This window comes from Balaenoptera acutorostrata, chromosome 20 (assembly GCF_949987535.1).
Source record: "Balaenoptera acutorostrata chromosome 20, mBalAcu1.1, whole genome shotgun sequence".
NCBI lineage: Eukaryota > Metazoa > Chordata > Mammalia > Artiodactyla > Balaenopteridae > Balaenoptera > Balaenoptera acutorostrata.
The window spans coordinates 57,598,020-57,625,693 of NC_080083.1; the positions used below are offsets into that span (position 1 = coordinate 57,598,020).

Genomic DNA, 27,674 nt, shown 5'->3' on the forward strand with positions numbered 1-27,674 from the left:
CTTTGGGAACAAGGGGTAGCTGACCCTGTGTACTTCCCCAGTAAGATTCTTAACACAGTCATTTTTTATTTTTTAAAGAGCGCTTTCAGGACTTCCCTGGTGGTCCAGTGGGTAAGACTCCACACTCCCAATGCAGGGGGGCCGGGTTTGATCCCTGGTCAGGGGACTAGATCCTGCACGTGTGCCGCAACTAAGAGTCCACATGCCGCAGCTGGGAAGTCTGCAAGCCGCAACTAAGACCCTGAGCAGCCTAAATAAATACGTAAATAAATAAATATTTAAAAATAAAGAGCACTTTCGGTCACCATCGGGATCACCTGACACCCACAGAGTGAACGGTGGTCCGGGATTTCTCCTGGTGCAAAGCTGCCTCTTAGGGAGGGAGACGCAAGAGGGAAGAGATATGGGAACGTTATGTGTATGTATAACTGAATCACTTTGTTATACAGCAGAAACTAACACACCATTGTAAAGCAATTATACTCCAATAAAGATGTTAAAAAAAAAAAAAAAAAGCTGCCTCTGAATTGCCCTCTTGCCCTACCAATGTTTCTGGTCACCAAACGCTCTGCTTAGCTGTGGTTTCAGGGCATCCCACTGCCCGTGCTGGAGCCCCCACGGGCCCTGCGCAGGGTCGGGAGTGAGCTGCCTGGGCTCCCGTCCCCGTGTTGCCCCTCATGAGCCCGGTGACCCGGGCAAGTCCCCACATGTCTCCCAGAACCTGTTTCTTCCTCTACCGAGGAAGGATAATCAGAGCAGAAACCTTCCAGGGACTTTATCAAAAGAGTGACATGAGATAACATGAAAAGCTCTTAGTGCAGGAGGTATAATAAGCACTAACCATTAGCACTATTATTATTAATTTAATTTTACAAGAATGAAGACAGCAGAAAGCTCGCCGTGTGCAAGAGACACCCAGCTCATTTCATCCACTGACTCTCACCCTCTTGGAGGTCAACATTCCCCAGAGGAGTTGCTTGGAAAGACGTCTTAGAAGTGGACAGACTTTCTGTTCCCCAGTCATATATGGGTGCAGAGGGTGAGCAAGAGAGAAGGAGAGACCGCTTCCCGCACCCACAGGTCTTCCCGAGGCCAGGCCATGACCTTGGCAAGCCCAGCGGAGGCTTTGCAAGCTTGTGAAGGAAGATGCTTGTCGGGAAAGCCCTTGCAAAGCTCAATCCAAGGGAACAGGGAGGGCCAGGGGACCTGGGTGAGGTTGGCTGGGGTGTGGCTGAGACCAGGGGACCAGCTTGGGGATGAACCCTGACCCTTCCCTCCCTCCGAGGCGTCTCTTGGGACTGGGTTCAGGGAGTCACCGGGGACCGGGGATCTGTGGGGCATGGGGGCTGGGTTGGGGCCCCTTTGCTCCTCCAGCCCTCCCTTACCCCGGAGACCCTTTAAGGGAGGGGGTCAGCACCCCGACTTGTAAAACCAGGGCAGTGCCGAGAGGTGGGAAGCAGGCGCACGTGTGAGCAGGGGTCCGGTCAAGGTTGACCTTCCAAGGTTGGACTCTCTTCACAGTCTCTTTCTTCCGCCCCTTCTTCCTCTCCCTCCACCTCCTCTTCTGTCTCCAGACTTGGTTGTTTCAGCTACGGAAAGACAGCATAGACTTGTTGGTGGGGGGCAGGGCTCCCTGCACCCGGGAGGTTAACCCCTGAGCCTAGCTTGCTGGGCACCCAGGAGGCCGCGCTGCCAGCACCACGGCCGTGAGGGCCTAGCGGGCGCTCGACACCTGCGGCTATGGACAGTGGGCACGGCCTCGGGCACCTGCCGCTTGCTGCCTGGGCCACCTCGAGCTAGTTCCTCCTGAGTCTCCTTGGTCCCGTCCCCTGTAAAGGGGACATGATTCCCTGCAGGGCTGTGGCTGGGATTAGAGACAATGCATGTGAGGACCCAGCAGTGCTTTCTCAGATCTGAGCCCAGAAGGTCTGGCCAACTGCAGAGACGCAGAGACGGGCAGGAAGCGTGTGGTGGGCAGAAGAAGGAGGGGGCCAGGTTCTGTGTAGCTTAACCCCTTCTGAGAATCAGCTTCTCCATCCAGAGTGTTCACGCTGCTGTGGGGAGCACATCTGGGGATGTCCAGCACCAGACACGGAGTCAGTGGCCGCATTGCACGGTGTCAGCATCACCTGCTGGAGGGCTGGAGGGCCCGGGGGGATGGGTGGGAGGAGCCCGGGCTGTGGGTCAGAAAGGCAGGACTCTAGCCTCGCCTCAGCCCCACCGGTACCACCAGATGGTGTGAGAATAAAGCCGCTCAGATCCGAGTACTTCCAAGCGCAAAATGCGTCCACAGAAATCACAGCCTGTCTCTAGAACCAGTGGGAGAGAGGCAGAAATGGTGAGTAGTCACGAGATGGAACCGGTGAGCTCCTCCGTGTGCTTACCCACCTTCCGTCCCCCTGTCACTCCATCAGTGCCCGAGAACTGGACACACAGCCCCTCTTGCTGCCAGGGCCGGCTTCATGGGCCGGCGCCCTGTGCGGCCACGCGGCCTGTGCTGACCAGAGCTCCACGCTTGCTTTAGTGTCCGCTGCCACTGTCTTGAACTTCTCAATACTTTTTTTTTTTTTTTTTTTTTGGCTGCGAGGCATGAGGGATCTTAGTTCCGTGACCAGGGATCGAACCCGCACCCCCTGCAGTGGAAGCGCGGAGTCTTAACCACTGCACCACCAGGGAAGTCCCTTGAACCTCTCTACACTTTTGAACTAGGGGCCCCATGTTTTCCTTCCTTCCCTAACTAGGTAGCCGATCTTGCTTACAAGGGCAGACGCTGGCCCACAATCGCTTGTTCTTTTCCCTTCCGTGTTGTGCTTTCACTCTTTCACATCTTAGCGTCTTATCGGTGGGCCCCTAAAGGCAATGGCCCAGACAGACCATGTCTTTTTCTTCGTCCCCTGGTACCGAAGAGGGCCTGGAAGGTGACACTACCTTTATCACTCCATCTCCTCAGTTTCCAGATGAAAATTAAGGAACCAAGAAGTGAAGTGTCCAGCCCAGGTGATGCAGCTAGAAGGTGCTTTGGAGCTGGGGCCATGGATGGCTGAGCTCAGGACAAATTTCACCCCCTGATGCCAGGAGGGGTCATCACGGATCTCACAGCCCCCTCCTCCCGGGGCCTCCAGGCTCCCTCTTCTCTGATGGCTCATGTAGCCCGGGTCACATGCATGTTCAAGGTCCCCATCGCGGTGGGGAGAGGAGGATTTCAAGAAGCACAGGGTACGGCTCCTGCGCTCAGGGAGCCTGAAGTCTGTTTGGAGACTTAGGATTCCTCCGGAGGAAGGGAGTAATTCCTCCCACTTGCCAGATGGACAAATGAAGGTCCGCCTGGCGAGGCCACTTGCTCGCGGTCGCCCGAGGTCAGCAAGCAGGCAGCCCGGGCGCCGTGGTTCCCTCCCGGCCACCCCACCCCGAGCCCGCTCGAGGCCCCTACAGGCTTGGGCTTCTGCTTCATGGCTTCCGCCTCCCTCTTCTTCAGCTCCGTGAAGATAACATCAAAGAACTCCTCCTCGGCCTTGGTGACCAGCTCCTCCAGGTTCAAGGCGGGCTCCCCCTCCCTCGGGTCATCATCCTTGCCCTCCGCCTTGCCCTTCTCCTTCAGCCGCATCTCGCGGTGCCTGGCCTCCAGGATCTTCTCCCGCCGGGTCTCACGCTCAAACATCTGTGCACAGGGACAAAGAGGCCGTGGGAGAGGCGGGCAGGCAGCGCTGGCTCCCAGCACGGGGGCCGGGCGGGCTCTCCTTGCTCGACTCCAAGCAGCCCACCCAGAGGCCTGTACTCCGGGCTAATGGCAAGAAAGGGGGGCTAAATATTGGGGTTGGGAGGCGGGAGCAGGGGTGCCAAGTTACTTAGTTCCAAGGAATTCCAAGAACACGGAAGCAGGCGTGAAGGACACCCTCTGGGGCTGCGCAACATGGCGGCCTGGGCCCACAGAGGACGAGTTCATTGGTGGGACCACAATCTCAGGCAGAGCCAGGAGGGTCTCCCAGGGTCTTGGCACCAGGGGTTTTCAATTTCTCTGCGTGCCCCACGGTTCTGGGGAGGCGCCTCCGGGGTGATGGATCTCAGCCCCCAGGGCCCCTTCCCCAGGACGGTCCCCTTCCAGCTGTCTTCTCTACAGGCATTCTGCTAAGCCTTCCTTGGACAGGTTCTGCTGCCCCAAAAGTATGTTGTTTGAAACTAGACAAACTGACCGAGTCAAACCACTTGGATTTGCAGCTGAAAAAACCTGAAGCTTGGAGAGGTAAAGTGACTTGCCCAGGGCTGCTTGGCTACCGAGTAGTGAAGCCAGGGTGGATTCAGACATTCCCAACACCCATTTCTCGGGCTCATTTCCTGATCTACCCCCAAATATCCATCCATTTCCCAGGAGGTGATAGAAAAGGGCATCTGTCCTTCCCTGACTGGCCCGCTCGGCCAGGGGGCCAGGTCAGTTCAGGAGCTGGTGCGCACCTCGCCCGGGGCCTGCACCTACCGAGGAAACCGTGTTCTTCTCATTCCTCTGGAGGGTGCACAGCCCACTCGAGACCTCCAGCAGCGTGGTTGTCCCCAGCTGGGAGCCACAGGCAATGAAACATCCATTGTCCTGTAGCCGGAGGCAGAAGAGGGCCTCGTCACACACCTGCTGGAGGGTCAGGCAGACCCGGGTGAGGGAGGAGAGAGGAGCAATGTCACCCTTTGTTGGTCTGATTATCTGGCTCTTGGAGAGACTTAGCCAAGCAGCCCCATTCAGACACCCTTGGTGACTCCCCCGACTGAGGGGGACCCCAGCCTCAACCCACAGGATGAAGTTCACACTCTACGACTGGCTGTAAAGCCCTTCACCCCCAGCCGCATCTTCCGCCTCAGCCGGCCCCCCACACCCACCCCTTCAGTCCAGCCCCACTTTCTTTCTTTCTTTCTTTTTTTGTTGCACTGTTGGGCATGTGGGATCTTAGTTCCCCGACCAGGGATCGAACCCGCGCCCCCTGCATTGGGAGCGTGGAGCCCTAACCACTGGACCGCCGGGGAAGTCCCTTCAGCCCCACTTTCATTCTGCAGTTTCCCCAGCCCCGCGCTTTTCCACGGCCCTAGCCTGCAGGTCTCTGCTCTGGCTTTGCTGATAGGATAACGTTAGCTCAGGCTGGAAGGGGTCAGCTGCCAGGGGCCTGCGCCCGGGCTTCTGAGGGAACAGGCCTGGAGGGAGGAAAGGCCGGGCATCTGCCTTTTTCCTTTTAAAATTCCCCTCAGGTGATTCTGCTGTACCACCAGAGTCTGAGGGCCTGGGTGCGTGGGGAGGCAGGTGCACGTGACCTTCAGGCTGAGGGCGGGGTCACATTGCTTGAACACAAAGTCCCAGATGTCCAAGGTCCCGTCCATCTTGGTGGTGAAGAAAACCGCTGGCCTCACCGGGCTCCAGGCACCATCAGTGAGATAAGCCATGTGGTACCTGTTGGGAGCCAGGTGTCACCGGTCAGGGACCCCTGTGGGTGGGAGGGATGGACAGCCTGCGGGGCTGCAGCCCTACTCCTCCAGCCCCGCCCCGGCTCCAGGGTTTCATTGCTGGGCAGGAAGTTCTTTCTTGTGTCTGACTTCTAGCCGCCCCAGCCTCGCCACCCACAGCTCACAGTTTGCACTATAAAGGGTTTGGGGTGGGGTCCTTCCCAGGGGCTGGTCACTGGCGTTTTCCACGGCCAACTCCAGGGCACAGGCTTGGGCCCAGTCCCCCAGCCGTGAGACTCACTTGAAAGGAGTCGGAGGAAGGAAAAGTTGCCCAGAAAAGTTCATGCTACTGAGATGAAGAGAGTGGTATACTTCCTACTTGGTTTAACCTAGATTTTCAACGATTTCTGCAGTGAAGAATGAAATTGGACCCTTATCTCATACTGTATACAAAAATCAACTCGAAATGAATTAAAGGCTAAAACGTATGGCCGGAAACCATAAAACTTCTGGAAGAAAATGCAGTGGAAAAGTTCCTTGACATTGGCCTTGGCGATGACCTTGGATATGGCACCAAAAGCACAAGCAACAAAAGCAAAAATAAACACGTGGGATTACATCAACCTAAAAAGCTTCTGCACAGCAAAGGAAACAGTCAACGAAATGAAAAGGCAACTAACACAACATTGTAAATCAACTATACGCCATTAAAAATTTTAAAATAAATAAATAGATTAATGAAAAAATAAATTTAAAAAATGCACAGGCAACCTAAGGAAAATACTTGCAAGCCATATATCCGATAAGGGGTTAATAGCCCAAATATATAAGGAACTCATACAACTCAATAGCAAAAAACCAAATAACCCAATTAAAAAATGGGCAAAGGACCCAGACAGACATTTCTTCAAAGAAGAGATACAGATGGCCAACAGGTATGTGAAAAGGTGCTCAACATCACTAATCATCAGAGGAATGCAATCAAAACCACAGTGAGATATCACCTCACAACTGTGCGGATGGCTAAATTATTAGAAAAACAAAAGATGAGTGCTGGAGAGGGTGTGGAGAAAAGGGAACCCTTGTGCACTGTTAGTGGGAATGTAAATTGGTGCAGCCGCTGTGGAGAACAGTGTGGAGGGTCCTTGATCCAATTTCTGGGTCTTTATCCGAAGGAATTGAAATCAGGACCTCGAAGAGACACCTGCCCTCCCATGTCCACTGCAGCACTATTCACAGTAGCCAAACATGGACACAACCTAAATGTCCATCGACAGATGAATGTGCGGTTTGAAGCATCTTCCTTTGTGAAGTGGCCGAATCAAGCCACTTCCCAGCGTAAGCTTGGCTGTTTGTGAAGTGTTTTCTCCATTTTATGGGTGGACACAGAAAGGCTCAGAGCACTCCTGGGTTGGGCTGGGCCCCCTCGGTCCCCTCCACCCCCTGCACTCCTCTCCCGCCCCCTCAACTTCCCCCCTTACTTGGTCCACATGATGGACGACTCCCGGCTGTCTTCTGACCAGATGCGGGCGGTCCAGTCGCCGACGGTCAGAAAGTTCTTCGGGTAAAACGGGTTTCGCTGCAGGGCATAGATGGGGCCGTGGTGGCCTGAGAAGGTGCACACGATCTTCTCGGCCGATGTCTTGGCCTTGCGGTTGCAGGAGATGACGATGCCTTGCTCCGTGCCCACCATGAACTTGGTCGGCTGTGGAGGGGGTGACACGTGAGCGAAAGGCTCCATGGAACATCAGCTCAGGGTTTAGCTGGCAAGGCGAGCAGTTTTCCGGAGTCAGGGTGGTGGAGCGGCAGGGCGGCTGTGGGTCCAAAGGTACTGAAAGTGCCTTCGGTTTAAGCCTCTGCTTGCGCTGTGCCCCGGCCCCTTCTAGGTAGCTGCGCCCACTATTGCGCTTGATCAGGTCCCACACTTCTTTAAACCTGCCCAAGGGCCCCACAAATAATGAAGCCCCCCCTGACTCTTCTGGTCCCTGGAGAATCTCATCACCAGCCCTCTTCATGTAGCCTCACTGTGTCCACTAAGCATGTTGCCATAAAGATCCTGAATGTTTACACATAAAGTAAATGATTGAATCAATAATGTAAAACATGGATCTAGAAGAGCTCCCTCCAGCCTCCAACTACTACTCCCGGCAAAACTGGTCTACATTGTACACCCGTGCCCATAGCATCTTTATTCACAACACCCAAGTGTCATCGACATGTGAACGACATGTGCTCTGCCCATACAATGCAATATTATTTGGCCTCAGAAAGGAAGGAAATTCTGCCACGTGCTACGATGTTGATAAACCTTGAGGACATTGTACTAAGTGAAAAAAGCTCATCACAAAAAGACAAATGCAGGAAGTGTTCACTAAAATGAGGTACCCAGAGGAGGTAAATTCATAGACACAGAAAGTTGAAGGGGCTGAAGGGAGGGGAAAATGGGGAGTTTTGTTGATTAAAAGGTACAGAGTGTCAGTTTTGTAAGATGAAAAAGCTCCGGAGAGCCCACAATGTAAATATATCTAACAATGGTTAAGATGGTACATTTTACATTATGTGTGTTTTTTTTGTCTTTGTTTTTACTACAATTAAAAAGAACAACTGGGCTACAGATTGGAGGGTCAAAGGAAAGTGAAGACCCTTCTACACTGTTGGTGGGAATGTAAATTGGTGCAATCATTGTGGAGAACAGTATGGAGGTTCCTTAAAAAACTAAATATAGAACTACCATATGATCCAGCAATCTCACTTCTGGGCATATATTCGAAAAGATACATGCACCCCAATGTTTACTACAGCACTATTTACAATAGCCAAGACATGGAAGCAACCTAAATGCCCATCAACAGAGGAATGGATAAAGAAAATGTGATACATATATACGATGGAATATTACTCAGCCGTTAAAAAGAATGTAATAATACCATTTGCAGCAACATGGATGGACCCAGAGATGATCATACTAAGTGAAGTAAGTCAGACAAAGACAAATATTCTATGATATCACTTATATGAGGAATCTAATTAAAAAATGATACAAATGAACCTATTTAGGGAGACTGCGCGCTCACAATGCAGGGGGCCCAGGTTCAATCCCTGGTCAGGAACTAGATCCCACGTGCATGCCGCAGCTAAGAGTCCTCATTGCTGCAACTAAGAAGCCCACATGCTGCAACTAAGAAGCTCGCATGCCGCAACTAAAGATCCCGCCTGCTGCAACTAAGACCCGGCATAGCCTAAATAAATAAATATTTAAAGAACAAAACAAAAAAATCCCAAATGAATCTATTTATAAACAGAAACAGACTCACAGATATCGAAATGAAACTTACGGTTACCAAGGAGGAAAGGTGTGGGGAAATGATAAATTAGGAGATTGGGATTAATGTATACACACTACTATATACAAAATAGATAACAAGAACCTACTGTGTAGCACAGGGAGCTCTACTCAATACTCTAATGACCTACATGGGAAAAGAATCTAAAAAAGAGTAGACATATGTATATGTATAACTGATTCACTTTGCTGTGGAGCAGAAACTAACACAACATTGCAAATCAACTATACTCCAATAAAAATTAAACAAAAAAAAAAAAAAAAAAGGAAAGGGGAAAGGAAAGAAACACAGCTCGAGAGTCCCAGAAAAGTAAGGAATAAAGTCAACTCCAGGGCTTCTGCAAGCTAGTAAGGGAGATAAACTGCCCAGGTCCCGGTGGCCCATCATGCCTCAGACTCCTTGGTGGGGCATGGGGTGGAGAGCCTGGGCCTTGGGGTCAGAGGCCTGGGTTTGAGCCCCGGCGTCCCTGTGTTCTAGAGCATGTGACTTACCTCCCTAAGATGAAGTTGTTTATCTGCAAAGTAGGGATAATCACATCACCTCACAAGACGGTCATGGGTGATCACACAACGTAAGGCAGTTACGAGGGTCCAGCACACAGCGTGGGAGAGATGAGGACTAGTGGCATTGAGGTCTAGCACTTGGCCTAGAAATCTCTGATTCGGGGACAGAATGTTTTTCTGAGTCCTCCCCACTGTGACTCCACGCCCAGGGCTGAGGGGGTCAGTAAAACTGTCTTCCACCTCATCCACCACATTGATCCCCCAGCCTGGGGGGTGGTGGTGGGGGACTCCCAGGGCAGGGGTGAGGCCAGAGCACCTCCACCTCCTAAGGGCCTGGGAATGATGTCACACGGCCTGGAAGCAAACCAGTGACAATCCCAAGGGGGAGCCAGGCCAAGAGCCATCTGGAAAGGTCGTTTTCTTGCTTTGGAGGGAGTCTTCATTTGCAGCTTCTAGAAGCTTCCCTCCTCGGACACAACCACATTACCACTTTGATATTTCTTTACTTTTCCTTCTCAGTTACTAAATGCCATCACAGGCCCGTGCTCTGGTTTGCCAAGGGGCCTCCTCTGATCTCATTTTCCTCTCCAACACCTCTTCTTTCCCCACGGAAGTGAAGCCACCGGCCCAGGGTCCCACGTGAGGCAGGGACAGAGCTGGAGCCTGGCCTCTGAACGCTGGTTGTGGACAGGGCTCTTCTCATAGAATGGGGCCTCTCTGGAATCCCGTCCTCTCAGAAAGCTTGCCTTCTAATCAGCCGGGACACTAGCCAAATGGTGACTCTTGAGGGAATTAGAATGGCCTCCTTCCTCTGCTCTGCTGCCCCCTGCTGGAAAGTGGTTGCAAAGACCACACAGGTCTCGGAGGACCACAGGAGGATGGTCCAGGGCACAAGGTGAGAAGCAGCCTCAGGGTCCATCTGACACAGTAGCCACGGGTCTGCCCTTGGCTTTGGCTGCCCTGGCAATGGAAGTCAGGGAAGGGAGAGGAAGGGACACCCACCAGAGTAGACTCGAACTCCAGGGAGAGGGCCCCCAAGGCATGCTCCAACCGTTCATTTCTGGTGATGTCCAGGATGACGACCTCGGTGGGCTCGGTCATCTTCCGGACGTCCCACCACATGACCTGATGGGAGGAGGGGCCAACTCTGAGACCTGAGGTCCCGCAATTCTCCTGACTTTTTTGCCTTCTTTACCCCCTCCACCTTTTTGGGGCCAGTCACTGGGGCCAAAAGGGTGTCTGACAGAGACTACCGGCAACCTGAGGGAACAGACATGCTTTGAGAATCACTCCTTTGGTCCACAGTCCCAAGCCTGGCTGACCATCAGAGTCGTGAGCAAGCTTCCTAAAAATCCAGATGCCAGGGCCTCACCCCAGACCTACTGAAGGAAAATTGCCAGATGTGGGCCCTGGAGTCTGTATTCTTAAAGGCTCCTCACAGTATGGCAATATATAGCAACATTCAAAATGCACACATGCTTTGACCCAGAAATCCCACCGCCAGGAACGTATACTTCACATGTGTGCAGTAATCTATATACAAACACACCCTTTGCCACATTTTTTGGTAACTACAAAATATTAAAATCCACTTAAACAAATTACAGCATATCCATAATTTATTAAGTCCTTAGCAGGCATGGGGCAGCGCTTTACGATATATGAAATCATCTTCAAGACATGCTAAATGAAAAACGTCAAGTGCAGATCAACGTGCCAGGTGTACAGAAAGAGAGCAAAGACAGACACGTTGGCTTCTGTATGCAGACACGGACCCTGGAGGCTGATGTGGGTGGGCGCCTACGGGGGGGGGGTACTGGGAGGCTTGAAGGCAGAGGTGGGAGGAAGGCGTTTCACTGTCTGCCCTTTTGTACCTTTGGGATCTTGTTCCATGTGCATGGATTACCTGTTATTCAATTTAAAAATGGAATGAAAAGGAAACGTTCTTAGGTAATTCAGTGGGAGGCCGGGAGACTGCTACTGAGCCCCACCCCCTCGCCCCCTACAGCGCCTGGCTGGTGGGTACCTGCCCGTCCGTGGATGACGAGAAGCACTCGGTGCCCGTCTTCGACTGCAGCCAGATGGTGCTGTAAACAGGGTCTCGGTGGCTGAACTCAATGGTGGATAGCTCTGCCACCAGGCTGCCCTTCCGGGTGTCCCAACAGGCTGGCGGGGAAGAAAAGGAAGGGGATGTGATGGGGGCACAGGCTTCCTTTCTTAGTGCAGGGAGCACGGGATAGAGGGATGCTGCTTGTCTTGGTTTGGCAGGTATGTGGTTTTTTTAGAAGCCGGGCTAAGTTCAAACCCGCCTGAGTTTCCTACAAGCCCCCAAAGCATGCTTCGTTCATTCCACTGAGCCCCTAACACGTGTTGAGCATCACATTGGGCACTGGGGAAGCCACTGGGATTCAGACAGCCACAGTCCCTGGGAGACAGGAAGGGAAATCTGCAAGTACAGCCCGTGCTGTGATTGCTCCGGAGGGAGACACATGGAGGTAGTCAGGGAAGGCTTCCTGGAGGAAGTGAGAAGGAACTAAGACCGAGGAGGAGCCTTGGGATGGAGGGAGCCAGGCAAAGAGAGAGGAGCACCTCCACCCCAGGCAAAGGCTCTGGGAAGTAAAAACATCTATGCAAATCTCTCCTGCTGCATCCACTCATTCCCTTTTCGCCTCTGTACCTTTGCTGCATTTGATCGGAAAGAAACACACAGAGGGAGATTTGTCCTTTCTTCTGATTCATTATTAGTACGTTGCTTCTTCTGTTTTACCAAGAAAGACTCGAAGCTTACTTATTTTTTTGTCCCAGTGGATTCTGTTTTCATTTTCCCACAAGTGTATAGCGAGGACCCACCCTATTACTCAGAGCTGTTTCTAGGAAAGCTGGTTTTGTAAAACAACAACAAAAGTCCATGATCCATAAGTCTTGACTTATGGAATCCAAGTCCAAGGCATTTGGCCCTGGACCAGTCTGGCCCAGAAACAGGTTTTCTTAGCTAAGCTTGCTCTGCTTGGGCAAAGCAGTACTCCAGGGTGGGTCCCACCATGTCTGTCTTACAGACAGCAGAGCCCCAGAGCCTGTGCTGGTCCGAGCTGGCATGCAAAACCACTGAAAGGGGTTATGAATGATGAGCGAGGCAGGGCTCCTGAATAAATCGTGGCCAAGTGGCTTTGCTTCAGTCTTTTAGAGCCTGGGCGCCCAGATAAATTTGCAGGAGGTTTATGGGAGCCCACGTCTATTTCATAACCCAGGAGCTCCCCTGGAGAGGAGGCAGCAGGTCTAAGAGGGAGATCAGAGGCCTCAGGAGGCCAGGAGGCCAGGAGGCAGCCTGGCCACAGAGAGTTGCTGAGAAGTGTCCCAGCCATTCCGGCCCCTACTCCTGGAGCAAGAGGGGAACATAGAGAGCTCGTGAAGACAGGAGGGAAGGGGAACCCTTTTCATGTCTGGTTGAGTCTGACCTCGGATGCAGACAGGAGGATTAACTGTTTGGTTACTTCAAGGCCAGAGGTGAAGGGCAGGCAGGAACCTTCAGGGCCCATGTGGGCAGGTTTCTTCTGAGCTCACCAGGGATACCAACATCAGTTTTCTGGGTGTCCCACCAGCAAAAATGGCAGAGTAAAGACCTCTGAGAATTCTCTCCAAGAGAACATTGGCAAAAATGGTCAGAATCAACTTTTTCAGAACTCTGGAAATTAGCCGAAGGCTGGCAGCAAATCAGAGTGTTTATTTGAGAAAAATGGCTGAATCTTGGTAAGAACAGTAAGTTCTGTTGCATTTTGACTTGCCCTAGTTAGGATCCTATACTCTCCGGTTCTATGGTAGCCTTGAAAAATAACATTCTGCCTTCCTGGTAAAAAACCAATAGCCTGGCAGCCGAGGGATTGAGCAGAATGGAGCTGGGGCTCTTTCAAAGTCTCCTATTCAAAGAATTGTCATTATTTGACCTGTCTGTCTGGTGGTTCCCTGGAAGACCCCCCCCACTTGCAAGGTTGTCTATATTCACCTTGACTTGGAGCTTGCCCAGTGAAAAAGGTCTTTTTAAGAAGGCAATTTTGAAAATAATTATAATTACAGACAACTGATTAACTTTGCAGTGTCCCACAGTGGTGGATAACAAGTGGGGCAAACAATAGGCTAACCGAAAAGCTTGAGAGGAAAAGCTGGAGAATGTCCATAGGGGTTTTGAAAAGCTCCTGGAACCTAGAAGGTCACATGCATGGGTATGGCTGTGTGCATTCCCAGGGCTGCACACATACTTAGGAAAGAACTGAGAAGGCCCTAAGCTTTCACCTCTGGCTGACCGTAAGGCTTGGTGCAGCGGCTAAGGCAGAGTTGATGACTGCCTGGCTGAGTGTTGAAGGTATGCTCAAGTACGCACACAGAGCCTTCCAGCAAAGCCTGCGAGATTTACTGGCTCCAAACAATAAGCAGAAAACATTCATATCAAGCGCACAGGGAACACTCTCCAAGATAGACCACATGTTAGGCCATAAAACAGGTCTCAATAGATTTTAAAGATTGAAATCATGCAAGGTATCTTTTCTTACCATAATAGAATAAACCTAGAAACCAATAACTGAAGGAAAACTGGAAAATTCACAAATATAGAGAAATTAAACAACATACATCTAAATAATCCATGGGTCAAAGAAGAAGTCAAAGGGAAATTAGAAAATACCTTGAAATGAATGAACATGAGAAGACAACACACCAAAACTTAGGTGTAGCTAAAGCTGTGTTTAGAGGTAAATGTATAACTGTAAATATCTGTATTTTTAAAAACCTCAAATCAAGAATCGAACCTTCCACTTTAAGAAATTTAGAAAAAGAGCAAAATAAACCCAAAGCAAGCAGAAGGAAGGAAATAATAAGGATTAGAGTGGAAATAAATGAAATGGAGAGTTTAAAAACTGAGAAAAATCAATAAAATAAAAAGTTGGTTCTTTGAAAATAAAACAAAATATACCAACCTCTAGCTAGACTGACCAAGTGAAAAGGAGAGAACACTCAAATTACTAAAACCAGGAAAGACATAGGAGATGTTACTACCAACCTTACAGAAATGAAATGATTGTAAGAGAATGAACAATTGTGCCAACAAATTAGATTACCCAGATGTAAAGGAAAAATTCTAGGAAAACACAAACTATCAAAACTGATTCAAGAAGAAATAGAAAACGTGAGAAGACCTGTAACAAATAAAGAGGTTGAATTTTCAACTTTAAAACTACCAATAAGAAAAATCCCCGGACCAGATGGCTTCATTGGTGAATTCTACCAAATATTTAAAGAAGAATGGCTATCAACTGTTCACAAACTCTTCCAAAAACAAAAACAAAAACAAAAAAAACAGAAGAGGAGTAACACTTCCCCATTCATTCTTTTTTTTTTTAATGTATGAAGCTTTATCTAACTCACTAATGAAAGAACAAGCAAGACGGTAAGCTGGTTTTAAACAAGTTTTGATAGAATCAGTTTCTAAACTGAATGAATCCCCCTGTAAATGGTCTTCATACCTCTTGTTTTAGCCAGTTCTATAATTCTTTTTTTTTTTTTCCTTTTTTTCCCCCCATTCACTCTATATGGCTGGTATTACTCACACCCTTTACCATATAGGTTGCTCCGACTGCATCTCCTGAGTTGGAGCTCCCCAGTGGTCTCATAACCCCTTTGCCTCTAGCTAACCTAGCCTAGCTCAGGGTAGGTGTACAGTAAATGTTTCTTGACTTGACTTGGCCCATAATTTTCTTAACTTTTTATTCTGAACTCATTTTAGACTCACTTCAACTTTTACAACTGAAGACACGGCTGAAATATCAGCAATACCTGTCTCACCTTGACGTCTGGAAGCTACAGGAAGTCCCCACCCCACTTTGTCCTCCGTGACAAGCCTGGCCTGGCAGGTGGGCCCTGGTCAGACAGCAGCAGGGGCCAAGCTGCCTGAGACCCTGCAGGGGACTTGGGCTGACTCCTGGTTAAGTGCCGGGGTGTGGGGGGGGGTCCCTCCTTACCGATCTGCCCATTGTAGCAGCCTGCCAGGAGCACGTGGGAATCTTTGGGGTTGTATTCCAAGGTGACAAGAGGAGAAGACGGCTTTAGGGCAATTTCTGGCCTGTTGGGGTTTTCTACAAAGCAGAACAACAGCAACAACTATATATATATATTCTACCAGACCTGGAAAAAAAAGGACAGGGTCAAACACTTTAACCCTTTCTACGGGTGGGGGGTTGCAGGGGGAAGCCTGGAAGCCCCTCTCCAGGCTGCAAGCTCTGGTCTTCAGTGGCCAGCATCTAGCCCTGGAGGCTCTTCTGCTGGTTTTATTTTTGGGAATCAGGATTGTGTGTGTGTGACTGTCATTCTAGTCCATTTTCCAGGTTTGGTGTTAAATGAGGTTCAAGGCTTTTACAAGAAGTCAGCTCTCCCCTGACTTGTGTGAACCAGCTGCCCTGTCTGTCCAGCGGGGGTAATGATGGAGTCCGGCCCACGGGGCAGCGCTAAGAGCCCATTGAGATGCTCAGAAGTGTGAAGTGCTCAGTCCCGTGCGTGGCACCTGCACCTGCTAATAAAGGTAACGTTTATTTTCACAACGACAGCAGTGAGGGACGTCTGAGAGCATGGATGGAGCCCACGATCACCTGCTACCTGCCAGACTCTGCCCTTGGAGTGAGCCCTTCTGTCAACAGTGGTCCGCGCTCCCGAGTGGACACACTGCCCCTACTGGCCATGAATTAGGGGAAAGTGCCAGGACAGGTGGGACAGAGGTGAGTCCCTGCGTCCCTGTGAGGGCCCCTCGGGTCCCTTCTCAGTCTGCTGGGGACTCTTTCTGATATGCTCTTCAGGGACCCAGAGTTGGGTCTCCACGTGGTCTGGTCTTGAATGCCCCAGGATCTGGAAGTGAAGGGAGTTCCTGCTTCTGGTTTGGCTTCGCTTGGCTGCACCTGAACCCAGACAGCAAAGGGATGAGACAGGGGCTTCCTCCTGGGTCCCTGGGCATCCCAGTGAGGGACCAGCCCCACGAGAGTCCCACTAAGTCTACCTTCCTCCCCCAAGTTTTCACTGGCCTCTGCCGCACTCCCTCATCCTTCCCTGGCTACTGGACCCCTCTGTTTCTCACCCAGGTCCCAGATGTACGATTCGTTGCTCATGCCCTCAGGTGCCCGTTGAAAATTCAAGCAAGAGTACGCCACTGCCAACTTCCTGTTGCCATCGGGGTGCCAGGAGATGTGTGTGGCTGGCCGCTTAATTTCCTGGGGATCCCTTTAGGGGAGGGCAAGAGGGCAGAAGACTGAAATCCCAGGCTCCCTAAATTTCGTATTTGCTTAATTTTTTCTTAAAAGAATTCATACATATTTAAACATTCGCTCAGATAAATTTATTTTAAAAACAAAGCTGACAGGACTCCCTTAATTGGAAAACTGATCTCACCAGCCATAAATAAAAACTAATAAAAATTAAGACAATGGAAATAAAATATTAAATTTCAGCCTGATGTCTTCGTTGGCTGAAAGTTCCGAACCTGAGGCTTGATTTCTCATTAATATTAAACTATGAGGGAGGGTGAAGAATTCAGCCATTATGCTCCTTGGTATTTGCCCAATTGAGTTGAAAACATATGTCCACACAAAAACCTGCACACAGAGGTTTACAGCAGTTTTATTCATAATTCCCCAAACTTGGAACCAACCTAGACGCCCTTCGGTAGATGAATGGATAAACTGTGGTACATCCAGATATCATTATTATTCAGCATTAAAAAGAAATGAGCTATCAAGCCATGAAAAGACATGGTGGAAACTTAATGCACATTGCTAAGTGAAAGAAACCAATCTGAAAAGGCCACATGTTGTATGATTCCAACTATATGACGTTCTGGGAAAGGCAAAACCATGGAGACAGTACAAAGATCAGTCGTTGACAAGGGTTTGGGGGCAGGGAGGGATACATAGGAAAAAATACAGGGGATTTTTGGACAGTGAAAGTATTCTGTATAATACATTTGGAATGTATGACACCAAGAGTGAAACCTAATGTAAACTATAAACTTTGGGTGTGCTGTAGGCATCCCCCCAAATTTCATATGTTGAAGCCTAATCTCCAATGGGCTGGTATTAGGAGGTGGGGCCTTTGGGAGGTGAATAGGTCATGAGGGTAGAGCCCTAATGAATGGGATTAGTGCCCTTATAAAAGAGGGTCCACAGAGATCCCTCACCCCTTCTACCTTATGAGTTCACAGCAAGAAGACGGCTGTCTCTGAGTTAGAAAGTGAGTCCTGGGAATTCCCTGGAGGTCCAGTGGTTAGGACTCAGCACTTTCACTGCAGGAGGCCACTGAATCCTCACTGGACACAGAACTTGACCTTTCTGGCACCCTGATCTCACACGTCCAGCCTCCAGAGTGGTAAGGGGTAAATTTCTGTTGTTTATAAGCCACCTGACTTAACGGTACTTCGATACAGCAGCCTGAACAGACCAAGGGCAGGGTGTAATGACGTCAGTGCTGTTCTCTGACTGTGATAAATGTTCCACCTGCGGGGAGGGAGGAGGGGAGGGATGCTGATGGTGGGAGAGGCTGTGTGGGATGGGGGAGGATGGAGCATGTGGGAACTCTCTGTACTTTCTGATCAGTTTTGCTGGGGACTTAAAACTGCTCGAGAGACACTGATTTGGGAAAGATCTGAGGTGTTCTCTTTACTTGTTGCAAGTAATAAATCCTTCCTTCTCTGGAAAAAAAAAACTGCTAGAGAAAAATTAACTCTTAATAGAAAAAATGAAAGGGGAGGGAGAATGTGTAAGAGTTAGAAAATGATTAAAGACTTAATGGCCCCAAACTGACACTTTGTCACTGAAGTCACCAGAAGGAATGAACGAAAGTGGGAAATGAAATAACTTTCTGGCCATGTGACTCATCCACATCACTCCTCCCTGGGAGCACTGCCACAGTAGAAGGAGCACAGGCTGAGGCCCATCCTTGGTTGGGTCACCCACCCACTGTGAGCCCTGAGCACATCCCCTCCCTAGGGTCAGTTTCCTCATCTGTCAGACGCGGAGGTTGGATGGCATGACTAATGCATCAGCCCTCTCGGATATCCACATGGAAGTGCTGGGGCTGGGTGAAACACTTCCTAGGACCCTCAGTGGGTCACGGTAGCAAAATGAATCCTCCAGAGTTGGCATTTGAGGCTAGTCATGTCTGAAATCACAGGTATTCTCTGCATATATGAGCATACACACACACACACACACACGCACGCAATATACATGTATACGTGCACACACACATGCATATATATACATACACATGTACACATATGCATACATACATGCACACATGCATATAGGTGTATTTTAAACAAAAAGTAGTGCTCTCTACACACTGTTCTGCCCCTTGTTTTGCTTTGGTTTCACATAGTAAATCTTGGCAACTCTCTATAGGCACATAAGGAGCTGCCTCATTCATTCTGATGGCTGCGTGGTATTCAACAGTGTGGGCATACCAGAATTGCTGGAACCAGCCCCCTACCGATGGGTTTCGCTTGCTTCCAGTCTTTGGCTGGCACACACCCTGCCGCAGTGAATATCCAGTGATATTCACACATGCGTCTGTGGGATAAATTTCTTTTGTCAAATTTCTGCTGTCCTTGGAGGTTATTCCAGGCACACTCCTGAGAGTTTGGGACGAGGGTCTTGTTTACTCACACTGCAGCCGGATCACTGATGTTTGGTACTTGATACATTCTCTACACCATATGACTCAACCACACTTGTACACAGCTTTGCAAATTTGCTTTAGTCTTTCCCCAGACTCTGTCCTCCCTTTCCACCAACCAGGCCTGCCCTCAGGGTAGGCACCACTTGTCTGCTGGGCGTTTTATTGCTCTGTCCCTTATTAAGCTCAGATCACAGATGGCATTGTACCCATGGCATGGAGTGACTGGCAAGGGGTCACCTTTGGAAGCACCCACGCATAGGGCTGAAAGAAATTGGCCAGACACCTGCCTGGCTATAGAGGTACCTGAAAACATTGATGGTTTTAGCTGAAGGGGCCTCTTCCATCACCTCCACCGCATCCTCGTCATCAAAATACTCCTGGTAGATGTCAATGGCGTTATTCTGCTTGATGCAATGCTCCATGATCTGAGGAGGACACATCGGGAGTTCTTAGCAGTAAAGGGAGGTCCTTTCAGCCTGACCAGGGCTGAGATGGAGTCTGGGAGGGACGAGAAATATCTAGTAGTCTTTTCCCATCCTTCCAGCCCATGCATTTTCAATGGGGGCAACATCTACCCCCCAAAAGGGTGGGAATTGGTTCTTGGGGGTAAAATATTATTACTTTTTTATACAGAGCACAGATATACATACAGTACATAAATATATAGTACACCTATGGTATTACATTTTCATTGGCGTGGGGCGATGTCTAAAAAGGCTTGTTGGGGGACAACAATGAAAAAAAGATGAAGAAACACTGCTCCAGGCAAACAGAATTAGTAACCACTCCATATATGGCATCCATCTCCTGTTTCCTCCACCCAGAAGGCCATTCCCCGTTATTCCAAATGTCCAACAAGGAAAAGCTCAAGATCAAGTGCCACCTCTTCCAGGAAGACTCCCCTGATTCCTTCAGCAGGAAATCAACTCTCCCTCCTTATGGGGCAAATGGCAGAGCATCTTTTCTCTTACAGCCTTTCTTTCTACATTATACAGTGATACCTCTGTATTTGTTTCTGGCCTCCAATGGATTATAAACTCTTTGGGGCAGAATATATGTGAATTTCATTTTTGCACTCTCTACTGCACCTGGCAGAGACTAGAAGCTCCATCCGAATGTGTCGAATGAATGAATGATCCCTACTGGCAGGTAGCTGCTGGGTGGGGTTCCTTGGGCTTCTCTTTGCCCAGAGGATTTCCCACTTTTCAGATTCCTCTTAAAGCCCGTTCCGTCCTTGGACCTTCTGGTCTGCTGTGTGGACCTGCCTGCCTGCTCCCAGACAGAAGGTTCCATAACGTAGCTCTTGCCCTTCCCCGAGGAGCCACAGTTGCCGAGCTTGACATGCAGCTGGGGAAGCAGAGTGATGGCTGAGGCCCTGACCACTGGCGCTGAAGGAAGCCTTACCGAGCCCAGCTGCATGATGGTGTTGATGTAGTTCTCATCTTTCTCCACCTTCTTCCGGAAGCGGATCGTCTGCTCCAGCTCCAGGGGGTTCACATCCTTGGGCCAGCCCCCCTCGATGTGATTAACCCCCCGGGTCTCCATTTCAAACCGCTCTGTGTTGGCCTAAACAGAGAGCCACAGGTGAGAAGACGCCTGGCCCTGGTGGAAGCATCCGACCACTCCTGCAAACCAATGTCCCAGGGCTCCCGGGTCCCTGGGCTCTGAGCGCTCAGGGATGGACCCGTGAGGTGCCCCTGGCCAAAGCCACTGTATATTCAGGTCCAGCAAGGAACTTTCTGGTCCTCAGGTGGTCACAGGCAGCCACGAGAGTGCCACCCCTGTGGAGTCAGCAGCTTTGCAGATGCTGCCAGTGGCTATGGAAAATCCAGTTCTGACCTGATCTCCACCCTAAAGGTCCAGAGGAGCCCACCCATCGGTTCTGTGAGATCCCAAAGGAAAACGCGACTAAGCTTTCTCCACCCTACCATTTACAACGTCACAGGAATCGAAACAGAAAAACAATTAAGAGTGTGGACTTGCTTTGCCCATTCTCTGTTGTAGGGAGGATGGCATAGATGTAGTTTTACCCCTTAAACTTACCTCTTTTCCTCCTTCCCAGTTTTCCCCCATCTTTTAAATTGTGCTAAAATACACATAACATAAAATCTACCATTTTGACTAAAATGTACAAATTAGTAGCATTAAGAACAGTCACAATGTTGTGCAATCATGATCACTCTCTAATTCCAGAACTTTCTCATCACCCCAAATGGAGACTCCATACCCATTGAGCGGTCACTCCCCTTCTCCTTTTCCTTTTTAAGCCAGTTCTCACGAAAGCTAAAAGTTTCAACAGGGTGGAGCTGCTGACAGAGGAGACCCCGTGGTGTGGCCTTCATGGCCGCCCTCTTGTTTAGGTGTCTACACCATGAACAAAACCACCCTGGTCCCCATGACGGCAGCTTGCCCTGGGGAAGCAAGAAACTCAAGTTTGTTTGAACTGTGAGTTATTGGAGCCATCCACAAAGTGTTTTGGCCAAATCAGTGTGATTTTCACTCCGTTGATTTGGGAACATGAGAGTTGTGTTAACCCCTTCAGTCTAATCTTCTCCCAGCAGTTCTTGACGTAATCAGGAGCTGATCACTTGGTTCAGACAGACCAGGAGAAATCTGGGAGTTTGGACAGGAACATGCCCCTCAGTTCCTTTATCTTGGAGGCAACTCTGACCAGCACTTTCTATGGGACCCTTTCCTTTTCCCAAGCTAGGCAGGTCCTGTAGATGTGAATCCCTGGCCCCCTCAGATACCTCTCCCAGATGTACCCAATGCCTAAAACAACTCTAGTAAGAGTCTTAGAGGTGAGGCCAGAGCCCCTGGGAGAGAGAACATCTTGGTTTATAGTCACCCGGCCCAGAGAGTGGTTGGTGCTGGGCCTTGTTCTGACCCTGGGCACCGAGGTGGGTCTGGGGGCGATTCTGCCCTCATACTTCCAGCATCTTCACTGGTCCACTCTAACTGGCTTCCGGGGGGATGGAGTCACCCGGTCCCACTTGCCTGCCTTGGCCAGTCACCCTGCCGGACCACACCTCCACTGGCCCGGCCCCTGGGGCAGGGACCCACCTCGTGTTCTGACATGCTGGTGGAGCATTGGATGCCGGTGTCCACGGGGTTCCGCTCCACGAATTGCTTGGCCAGCTCAGGGTTGGGCGGTATATCGATGTTCAGCTCTGCCTGGCGGTCGGAGAAGTTGCATTGCTTCCCGAACTCGCTGCGCTTCTTGACATACACGTACACAATCTCCATGGTACCAGCTGCTGCAGGAACAGAGGGAGGGTGTGTGGTGAGGGGCCCCAGCTGGCTGCTTCCCAGTCCCCACGGACCCCACCACCGGGGGCAGCTCCAGGTTCCCAATCTGGTTGGGGGGAGGGTTCCTAATGGATTTATCCAGATGCTGCATCTGCATTTGAAAAAATAATTTATGGAGTGATGACTACAGGTTAAGCATCATCTTGTTCAGTTCTTACCGTTGCCCTATGAAGTGGACAATAAAATCACCATTTTACTTTGGAGGAATCCGATATTTGGAGATACCCAGAATGCCTTGCCCAGGATCACATAGCTCACATGTGGTACAGCTGGTCTACCTGACTCCAAAGCTCTTACTCACCAAATGATACAGTTTTTGCTGAGCTAGTATGTTTATTGCGAGGCAGGAAGAAATACTGATGGCGATTATGTTGAACTAAATTCCCTGCCACACACTGGACCTGATCATACAGCATACAGATATGAGTCCCAGGCCTCTCTGGAAACCCTCCCATCCAACCACGTGATTGCCAGAAAGGCTCACCCACTAGGTTACTGGACTCCACCCTCCATTACCCTGTGGGGAGCCCCACTGAAACCTCTTCCCTCACATCACTCCAACGGGGACAGGGCTGGGAGTCCAGCTGAGAAGGAGAGAGGGTCAGACCATTTCCCCAGCAGGCAGAATAGTTAGGCCTTTGGGAAACCCTCTGACTTGTGCTACTGGTTATGAAAGGCACAGTGGGAAACTGAAAAGCAGGCTGGGTTGGACCCTGACTTCAAGTTCTGGCCCTGCCACTCGCCAGCTGCTTGACCTTGGCTGGGCCACTCAGTCATTCCAAGACTTGACACACTCAGGATGCCGAGAAGGTGAAATGCAAGATCTTGGGCAGCAGCAGAGCCAGGGTTCAAATGCAACGCTAGGAAATTCTTTCTCACTCATGCTAACTGGAAGTCTCAGAAAGGCCAGGGGCCCTTCCCACGAATTGCTCTCGACTTTCCCCAAAAGACAAGATTAAGAAAATAAAGAGAGGGCTTCCCTGGTGGCGCAGTGGTTAGGAATCCGCCTGCCCATGCAGGGGACACGGGTTCGAGCCCTGCTCCGGGAAGATCCCACATGCTGTAGAGCAACTAAGCCTGTGCGCCACAACTACTGAGCCCGAGCTCTAGAGCCAGTGAGACACAACTACTGAGCCCGCGTGCCACAACTACTGAAGCCCGTGTGCCTAGAGTCCATGCTCCGCAACAAGAGAAGCCACCGCAATGAGAAGCCTGTGCACTGCAACGAAGAGTGGCCCCCGCTCGCCGCAACTAGAGAAAGCCCATGTGCAGCAATGAAGACCCAATGCAGCCAAAAATAATAATAATAAAATAAAATAAATAAATTTTTTTTAAAAAAAGAAAATAAAGGATAAGCTATAGACGGATAAAATATTTGCAAATCATATATCTGATGAAGGACTGTGTCCAGAATATCTAAAGACCTACCAGGTCCCAGGTGCTCTGAACAGCACTTACAGGCACCCTCATTGCATGCCCACTACAACGCCCCAAATAGGTATCACAATTCTCATTCTACAGGTAAGGAAAATGATGTTCAGAAAGTACCTGGTCAAAGGTCAAAGTTCTTAAGTCTAAACAGAGCCAAGACCCACACACATCTGGCTCCAAAGCAATGATTCTCAACCCTGGCTACCCACTTGGAAACATCTGGAGGGCTTTGTAAAAATCACAGTGCTTCGGTTGAACTGCAGATTAACTAAATCATAATCTCTCAGCAGTATTTTTACAAACGCCCCACATAATTCCAGCATGAAGCCAAGGGTGAGAACCACCGATTTAAAGCGAGGGCTCTTACCTCAGTGAGAAGCCCGCGCACCACAGCAAAGAGTAGCCCCCGCTCGCCGCAACTAGAGAAAGCCCGCGCGCAGTAGCGAAGACCCAACGCAGCCAAAAATAAACAAATAAATTAATTTTAAAAATAAAAAAAATAAAGTGAGGGCTCTTAATCTCTCAACCAACGTTTCTCGCATCTGGGAACGTCCACTCAAAACATAGAGATTCCCAGGCCCCCTCCTGCAAACACTGATTTACATGTGTCGGATGAGGCCTAGCAACGTGTGTTTTACATCCCAGCAACGTGTGTTTTACACAATCACCCCAGATGACTGTTAGGACCAGATATGTGTCTGACGCCACCTCCAGGGCTTCAAAGGACCAGACAGGTGGGTCCAGGCTGTCCCCTGAGATGCAGGGCCAAGAGCTGTGTGACAGCCTAGAACCACGTGCCTGGGTGCCCTTGGGCCCTGGAGCAGCTGGGACCAGGGGTCAGGGCGACGAGGGTGCGAGGTTAACTCCTAGGTCCCTTTGCATCCACCTATGTTGTTCCTTGAAGACAATACCACCCTCCCAACTGCCCAGCCCCAGCCCCAGAACAACTCAAACTGCACCAGACTCACAGAGAGCAGTATTTTCCGCTCTTTCTTGTGGTTTGGAAACTCTTCTGCCCAGGAAGGGTAAAAGCAATGGCTTGGAGAACAGAGGGTGGGGACAGAAGCACAAATTACAGTAGGTTGCCCTCACGGGTTATTTGACATGGACAAGATAGAGCCTCGTGAAGAAGGATGCACATCCAATTAGCTTCTTCCTGTCCGCCAGCACACTGTTGAAGCACAACAGGGCTGCACCTGCGTCCCCTCCCCCTCCCCCTCCCCCTCCCCCAAGGACTGCCTGTCTCTCCCTCTGTTAAAAGATAATTGCTACGAGACAGCTAGCTCCTAGGGGACACGAGGGGTCCTAAGAGCATGAGGAAACCCCAGGAAGACAAAAATATCCTCTTTAGCCCAGGTCACACCTTTAACAGCTTTGCTTTCCTTCTGGGTGCTTCCTAAGCCAAGCTAGGAGCGAGAACAGAGGCATTGTTTTCTATCTGGAGGCAGACAGAGGGGACATTTAAAGGTTGGCTGGGTGATGGGAAGACAGCTCATTCAAGGACCCAGAGCGGGCTCTTTCTTGCAAGCTGGTGGAGTATGAAGATGAATGGTGAGGTCAGAGCTGGGGGTCTCAGGAGGTCTCTTCCCGCCCTGGTGAGACAAGTCTCATAGGCTGGGCTGCCCCAAGCAGCGCCTGAACGGGGCTGTCTGCAGACGGGGCTTCCAAGGAAGGCAGGACCAGCATTGCTGCCCTCTGGGAGTTCCGGGGGGGAGATCGCCCACCCGTGGGAACCTCAGACCCACAGGCATCTCAAACACAAGAACGCGCGGAATTGGAGACGTGCTGATCTGAATGTCAAATATGCAACCGCCTCCTGCATCCTGGGGCAGTCAGATCAGAACCTTAACCAAACATAAAAACAAAACTCGTCTTGTGCAGTGATAGCGAGCAAAGTAATTCCTGGAAAAGAACTTCCTCTGGCTTAAGAGAAAGTGTGTTTCCCAAGCAGGGAGACGAGGGAGCGGAGTGTAGCTCCGAAGTTCAGTGCGGGGTTTTCGCAGGCAGGCAGGTCGGGAGCGGCACCTTCCCTCACCACGGGACTCCCTGGTGGTATGAAGGACACAAGGTCTCCTCTTCCTCGCGTCCCTGGGGCAGTCCCCAGTCTTTGTGCTGTGTCCGGCTGGACAAAGGACTGCAGGGGGAGGGGCTTCCTGCCCTCTTTCTTCTGTCTGTTCACCTTCTGGAATTTGCGGTCCTAAGGGACTCACTCGCCTTCAAAAGAGGCTGATCTCCCTGAATCCCTTCCTCTGCTTCACACTGGGTCGACCAGCAGTGAGCTCCAAGAGGTGGAGGATGGGGCTTCCCGGGTGGCGCAGTGGTTGAGAATCCGCCTGCCAATGCAGGGACACGGGTTCGAGCCCTGGTCTGGGAAGATCCCACATGCCACGGAGCAACTAAGCCCGTGCACCACAACTACTGAGCCTGTGCTCTAGAGCCTGCGAGCCACAACTACTGAGCCCACGTGCCACAACTACTGAAGCCCATGTGGCTAGAGCCCATGCTCTGCAACAAGAGAAGCCACGACAATGAGAAGCCTGCCCACCACAACGTAGCGTAGCCCCCGCTCGCTGCAACTAGAGAAAGCCCGCACACAGCAACGAAGACTGAACACAGCCAAAAATAAAAACAAATAAATAAATACATTTATTAAAAAAAAAAAAAAAAAGAGGTGGAGGATGAGGAAGCCAGAGGTGGGAGGAGGTCCCCCAAACCGGAGGGTGAGGCGGGACCCTGTCTACATCCTCTGCCCACCACAGTGCTGGCCCCTTGAATGACGACTGAGGTCTTTTTTTTTTAAAATTAATTAATTTATTTTTTTATTTATGGCTGTGTTGGGTCTTCGTTTCTGTGCGAGGGCTTTCTCTAGTTGCGGCAAGCGGGGGCCACTCTTCATCGCGGTGTGCGGGCCTCTCACTATCGCGGCCTCTCTTGTTGCGGAGCACAGGCTCCAGACGCGCAGGCTCAGTAGTTGTGGCTCACGGGCCCAGTTGCTCCGCAGCATGTGGGATCCTCCCAGACCAGGGCTCAAACCCGTGTCCCCTGCATTGGCAGGCAGACTCTCAACCACTGCGCCACCAGGGAAGCCCAGACTGAGGTCTTTTATTCATCCCTATCCCCAGTGCCTGGCGCAGAGAGGGGCTCCCTACTCCCTTCGTCACGTGCTGAATGTGTGCTGTGACCCCAATCCCCCAGGGCTCTCCCCTAGGGCTCTTCTCCCTCCACTCCTCTTCTGGCTTGAAAAACAAAGCACAGCAAAGGTAACAATTTAAGAGAGGAAAGCACTGGGTCTGAAAGCTGGGAGAAGAGTGCACTTCTGTGGTTCAAGAGACCATCATAAAGTTTGAACTTGTTGCATGAAGAAGGAACTAACGGTGTGAACTTCAGAGTGATACCCTAAGGGGCATAAGTATGCCCTCTCCCGGGTTGAGGAATCAATGAACTGATGCAGAGGGCCTGTCCCCTAGTAGGGGCTCAATCACTATAATTCCCTGCCCTCCGTTCTTACCAGAAAGCTCTCCTCTTCACGGGCTTAGCCTCCCAGCACCCCAGCCCCAGGCTGTATTTTCTATCCATTCAGCTGTAAACCCTTCAGAGGTCTCCCGTCCCCTCCACGAGACCGATCACATCAGGACCCGACTGGCAGCTAGGGGTGCAGGAAGCAGGGTGTTTAGAACTTTCTGGGTCCCGTGACTCGGGAAGCATCGAGGGCAGCGAGGACTGATGGGGCGGGGGACCCTAGGAGCGCTGGGCCAGGAATCCACCATCCGGCAGAGCTAGCGCCGAAGGACGCCCCACGAGGAGTTTCTTGCACTAGCGGTGGTTCTCACACTTGGGGGATCCCCCCCTTCACTCTCCACTCTCCTGTTCAGCCGCGGACGTCCTCCCCGCACCCGCCCTTACCCTCGGTCCGTTCCTGTTGCCTCTTGGCCGCTGGGGAAGCACCCGAGCGGCGGTGCCGGCT

At 50.7% G+C, this 27,674-nt stretch overlaps 1 protein-coding gene across 1 annotated transcript; it reads right to left on the minus strand.

Annotated features, from left to right (window-relative positions):
- Window positions 1–934: 934 nt before the first annotated feature.
- Window positions 935–27,674, minus strand: DNAI2 (dynein axonemal intermediate chain 2). Its single transcript, XM_007185612.3, has 13 exons — window positions 27,614–27,674; window positions 22,034–22,227; window positions 20,375–20,536; window positions 19,274–19,395; window positions 16,377–16,519; window positions 15,274–15,387; window positions 11,292–11,431; window positions 10,268–10,390; window positions 6,900–7,123; window positions 5,290–5,425; window positions 4,472–4,618; window positions 3,431–3,658; window positions 935–1,589 (listed from the first exon to the last, which is right to left on the minus strand). Exons 2-13 carry the CDS (start codon window positions 22,214–22,216, stop codon window positions 1,485–1,487), a joined length of 1,827 nt encoding a protein of 608 aa, XP_007185674.2. The 5' UTR covers window positions 22,217–22,227; window positions 27,614–27,674; the 3' UTR covers window positions 935–1,484.